At 37.7% G+C, this 6,107-nt stretch overlaps 1 protein-coding gene across 1 annotated transcript in view; it reads left to right on the forward strand.

Annotated features, from left to right (window-relative positions):
- Nucleotides 1-217: 217 nt before the first annotated feature.
- Nucleotides 218-6,107, forward strand: part of LOC138358626 (uncharacterized) — an 8,033-nt gene continuing 2,143 nt past the window's right edge. Inside the window, exons 1-3 of the mRNA XM_069316692.1 lie at nucleotides 218-247; nucleotides 1,233-1,310; nucleotides 4,359-4,465. Coding sequence (XP_069172793.1) covers nucleotides 4,421-4,465 — 45 coding nt within the window. The 5' untranslated portion in view covers nucleotides 218-247; nucleotides 1,233-1,310; nucleotides 4,359-4,420. The remainder of the gene's footprint in view (nucleotides 248-1,232; nucleotides 1,311-4,358; nucleotides 4,466-6,107) is intronic.

The raw sequence follows: 6,107 nt of genomic DNA on the forward strand, positions 1-6,107 counted from the left end.
TCAACTTCACTTTGACTTCGTTCATGTCATCGTATTTTCCGTAATATATAAAGGTTATGACAATGCAATTATATTATTGTGTGCAAATAAGTTTGAAATTTCATGTACCCTAAAAATATTAAAATAAAGAATAAGAATAATTAAATAATTGTTGTAGTAAATTGTCACACGTTCATCATACGCAAACGAACACACAGTTTGGAGCGTCAGTACAAGACCGCCGCCATTTTAAAACACGGCTTCGAATGTAAGTAATGTTTTTCTCGTACTAACACTGTGTTATACAATAGATTTGGTCTTGAATTCACAAATTTAGTTGTTACATCTGACAGAGTATGTTAGACGGTGTAATGCTGGTCCATGTTAACGTATTTGTGGGCTTGGTTGGTTTAAATGTGGAGGCGAGGCCTGGCAGTGCTGGTGTATGTGGAGGCGAGGCGAGGCCTGGCAGTGCTGGTGTATGTGGAGGCGAGGCCTGGCTGTGCTGGTGAGTATGTGGAGGCGAGGCCTGGCTGTGCTAGTGTGTATGTGGAGGCGAGGCCTGGCTGTGCTAGTGTGTATGTGGAGGCGAGGCCTGGCAGTGCTGGTGTATGTGGAGGCGAGGCCTGGCTGTGCTAGTGTGTATGTGGAGGCGAGGCCTGGCTGTGCTAGTGTGTATGTGGAGGCGAGGCCTGGCAGTGCTGGTGTATGTGGAGGCGAGGCCTGGCTGTGCTAGTGTGTATGTGGAGGCGAGGCCTGGCTGTGCTAGTGTGTATGTGGAGGCGAGGCATGTACAACACTCCCCAATAGGAAGAAAACCCACTGGGTTCTAGGCTAGGTTAGGCTTATCTGTAATAATTGAATTAAGCCTAGCAAAGCCTAGAACCTAGTTCAGTAATTTAAAAAATGTTGTAACTTGAAAAATGCCATTCAATACATTACACAATTTAAATATTTTCAGGCAATCAACACAACCCTCATGTTGGCTAACCCTCTCTCATGTTGGTCAATAATTTAATTATTTTTTTATGGAGTAATCTTTGCTGTTGAAATGTAGTCTTTTTGAGACTACATTTCAAATGTAGTGTGTGTGGAGGCGTGTATGTTAGGTATTACCTAATATACACGGTGTAATATATCTATCTGTGTGAAATAGATTAAATCCATTTATTTGATATTCAGCTAATAGTTCTGTATTTTCTACATTCATCCATGTTTTGGTAAGTGCAATAATATGTATTGTTTCATTGCAGATTAGAGATTCAAGATAGTTCTAGATTTCCGAAGTACTGAAACGCGCGCCATACAGGCTTGGTGGATCTAGGTGCAAGGTAAAATTATTTACATTTACTTGTTTTGTATTTATGTTTTGTATTTATATGCATATATGCATTTATATGCATTATTCTATAGAATAATAGATCTCGTAATAATTTTGCAAAAATAGTGGCATTTACTATTTTTAAAAGATTATTAAAAAATTTACTGATATGGTGCATTCGGAAGGGCGAAGAGGGAGAACGGCCTGTTGACATAGCTCGGGTGCAGGGGGGGGGGGGTTGTGTAAAAGCCTGGTTTGTGCCTCGGAGAGGCTATGGGATCCAGTAAGTTCAGTAGAACTTCGGTTTCAACCCTTTTACCCTGTTGTAGCTCAGTCGATTAAGGCAGTGTCTGGGATGCTCCCGGACGCAGGTTCGAATCCTCGTCACGGCCCTTGTGGATTTGTTCATTTGATGCATCACGTTATTGTGATCTGTGTGTGTAATTCTTCACTTGCTACAGCAACAGGAATGTGTGTGTATGTATTTGTGTTGTTGAATATGACCGAAAGTGTAAGATTAATGATTCTAACACAAATCGTCTGAATATTTGTTTTTCTTCACTGTCGAGAGTAGTTAAAAAAATTTACTCGAGTTTATTTTCACACTTTATTTATGGTCCTTAAGTCCCTCTCCTTAATGCTGCTGCTGTTTCTCACATCTTTGCATCGCTTGTATGTTTGGGGGTTTGGCCTCTTGCTATATATTGATTCCATTTGTGTGTGTTTGGGTCTCAGGCCCTCTCGCAATTTCTGTTGAACAAACCCCTTTTCCTAGTTCTGCATCTCTCCTTTGGTACAAATTTTGTTGTGCTTTTATCATATATTTCACAAAACTTGACATACATTTCATTTACTTCATGTCCTATCAGCAAGTGTTTGTCAAATTCTTTAAGGAAAGTTTATCATCCTGATTGCAGATCTCTAGCGATATTATGTCAACTTCTTGTGGATTCGCAATCATTATTTAATTTACCTTTAGGTGTTCTTTCACCAGCACAGCAACACTGTACCTCTCCCAACCAGTTTAAGATAAAAACTAAGTACTAACTAATTAACTCAATGTAACCTACCTTACCCCCAAAATGACAACCCATGTCTTCTATTTTAAACAATGCTGTTTTGTTGACCAAATTGTATTTTTGTTTTTTTCTGCAATGTTTCCCCCCCCCCCACCACTCTACCACCACATTGAGTTTAGTAGCTCTGTGCACGTCAGGTGCTGTTTAATATACAGACCTACTCCTCCATTTGACCTAGTTTCTCTATCACATCTATATCACTTTGTGCTTTAGCCCTGGTGGAGCTTGGTCCACCAGGCTGTTGTTTGGAGTGGCCCGCAGATCCACATACAGTCTGCATATGATATACAGTCTGTTGATCAATTAAACTACAGTAGTTAGTTTTTATCATCCGAATGCACCAATATGTGTTCATTCTTCCCAGATGAAGGAACTAGGTAATATTCATCATCTGAATGCACCATCTGATGCTTTAACACACTCATGATACACGAGAGGTTTAAAAAACTTTTAAAACTTTTAAAACTTTTTGACCTATGTATTTAAAAGCAATTCTAAAGTTAAAAAGTGTAGCATAGGCCCCTCGCAGAATGTTCTTAATATGATCCTCAGGTTATAGTTTTCTATCTAAAACCACCCCTAGATCTCTTTCTTGATCAGAATTCTTTATAGATCTCAGTGGCTCGATCATAGAAACTGCTCTAAATCCTTGTTGGCCTGGATTGTGGAGGTCATTGGTCTCTATAAAACTAGTAATCTGACTCCTGATCACTCTCAAATAATTTTATTATGTGGGATGTTAGTGCAACTGGTCTATAATTCTTTGCCAATGCTTGTGTTGTGTTGTGTTGTTTTGGTAGTGATGTGCAATGTGTTGTTTTGGTAGTGATTCGTCCAGTTCTGGTAGTAGTGCGGTTGTTGTGTAGTGTAGTACTTGTGTGCTTGTTAATGACTTGTATTCCAGTCTTGTGGGTATCTCCTTTCCCCTACGGGCCAACTGCTTTGTTCTTACCTAGCATTTTGCTTTGTTTGGGTATGAATGTTTGTGTGCCGTATATTTTGCAAAATTTGCCATATATCTCATTATTTACTCCTCTGCCTAGCAACAAGTCTGTCTAATTATACTCATTAACTGTTTTTCAAAGTTCCCCATAGTGTCCTTTATTGAAATCGAGTTCATGAACCGTTTCAATGTTCTTATTTTCTTCTAGATTATATCTTAAAGTATATTTAAATGTTATTGTTGTTATTGTTATTAAATGTTATTGTGACATTGCATTGCAATTGAGCTATGTTGTTTACCATACCGTTCATTTCGTGAGTATAAGTATAGATGCCACACTTGTGACAGGTAAAACCATGCCTTTTTTGAAAAACAGCACCGTCTGTTGCACGTAAGAGCAACCCACACTATATTATGTTGCGATATTATTTCAATATTTCCGATTGTATTGATAATTTGAATTTTCATAGATTTCAATTTATTTTCATTTCGATTTAATAATTTTGTGTGACATTGCATTGAAATTGAGCTGTGTTGTTTACCATACTGTTCATTTCATGAGTATAGTTTATTTTTTTATTTTTTTCATTTCATTTTTTTAGCTGTTCTTATTTTTCAGTGATGGGAATATCAGATCATTTGATGTTCCCAATTTTCTGATGGAAGCATCAGACCATTATAGAATGCATCGGATGAGGTAGTTTGGAATGGTGGGGAGGACGAGAGGGGGGTATGGTGGGGAAGACGAGGGGACAGAGGAGAGGGTAATGGTGGGGAGGACGAGGGGACTGGGGAGTTGGGGATGGTGGGGACAGGGGAATGCTGGGGAGGACAAAGGGACAGGTGAATGGGAGATGGTGGGGGAGGAAGAAGGACAGGGGAGGGGAAAATGGTAAGGAGGACGATGGGACAGGGAAGTGGGAATAGTGGGGATGATGTGGGGACAGGGAAGTGGGAAGGACGAGAGGACTGTGGAATGGGGAATAGCAAAGTGAATTATAATTATATATATTAATTAATTCTTATAAATTTCCAGAAGCCTGTATCAACACCCACACTAATGCAACTGAAAGAGATGTTGAGACAAGTATTGCTGATATGTTGAAGAACGCCCCAAACAAACTTTGTGGAAACAGATACAAGGTAAAGTTTGCCAATTTGCTGTAGTCTAATTCAATTTCTTTTTAGTAATCTTCGAGAACATTTATGCTATGAATAAGATAAAATAATGTAACTGATTTTGATTTATTTACTATTTATTATTTATTTACCGTTATTAGTATAATAGATCTCGTAATAATTTTGCAAAAATAATGGCATTTACTATTTTAAAAAGCTCGGGTGCAGGGGGGGGGGGGGTTATGTAAAAGCCTGGTTTGTGCCTCGGAGAGGCTATGGGATCCAGTAAGATCGTCCTTCCTTTCCTCCCTAGAATCTGGATGTAGCAGGTGCTCAATTGTCAAAAGTGAAAAATTGGTTTTGTCTTCCGAATGCACCATTTCTGTAAATTTGCTAATAATCTTTTAAAAATAGTAAATGCCATTATTTTTGCAAAATTATTACGAGATCTATTATACTAATAACGGTTTGATAAAATACAGTAGACTGCCTACTGGTTTTACCTGTAATAAGGTTTGATACAGATGATTATGATTATGGTTTTGGCCTCCACCACCCTCTCACCTAACTTGTTCCAACCATGTCTACCACGGTTTTGTCTTCCGAATGCACCATTTCTGTAAATTTGCTAATAATCTTTTAAAAATAGTAAATGCCATTATTTTTGCAAAATTATTACGAGATCTATTATACTAATAACGGTTTGATAAAATACAGTAGACTGCCTACTGGTTTTACCTGTAATAAGGTTTGATACAGATGATTATGATTATGGTTTTGGCCTCCACCACCCTCTCACCTAACTTGTTCCAACCATGTCTACCACGGTTTTGTCTTCCGAATGCACCATTTCTGTAAATTTGCTAATAATCTTTTAAAAATAGTAAATGCCATTATTTTTGCAAAATTATTACGAGATCTATTATACTAATAACGGTTTGATAAAATACAGTAGACTGCCTACTGGTTTTACCTGTAATAAGGTTTGATACAGATGATTATGATTATGGTTTTGGCCTCCACCACCCTCTCACCTAACTTGTTCCAACCATGTCTACCACGGTTTTGTCTTCCGAATGCACCATTTCTGTAAATTTGCTAATAATCTTTTAAAAATAGTAAATGCCATTATTTTTGCAAAATTATTACGAGATCTATTATACTAATAACGGTTTGATAAAATACAGTAGACTGCCTACTGGTTTTACCTGTAATAAGGTTTGATACAGATGATTATGATTATGGTTTTGGCCTCCACCACCCTCTCACCTAACTTGTTCCAACCATGTCTACCACGGTTTTGTCTTCCGAATGCACCATTTCTGTAAATTTGCTAATAATCTTTTAAAAATAGTAAATGCCATTATTTTTGCAAAATTATTACGAGATCTATTATACTAATAACGGTTTGATAAAATACAGTAGACTGCCTACTGGTTTTACCTGTAATAAGGTTTGATACAGATGATTATGATTATGGTTTTGGCCTCCACCACCCTCTCACCTAACTTGTTCCAACCATGTCTACCACGGTTTTGTCTTCCGAATGCACCATTTCTGTAAATTTGCTAATAATCTTTTAAAAATAGTAAATGCCATTATTTTTGCAAAATTCCTGAATATTGTCAAAATGACGGAAACCCATATGTCAAAAACACATGGAGAT

The sequence above is a fragment of the Procambarus clarkii genome, chromosome 85 (genome assembly GCF_040958095.1).
Source record: "Procambarus clarkii isolate CNS0578487 chromosome 85, FALCON_Pclarkii_2.0, whole genome shotgun sequence".
NCBI lineage: Eukaryota > Metazoa > Arthropoda > Malacostraca > Decapoda > Cambaridae > Procambarus > Procambarus clarkii.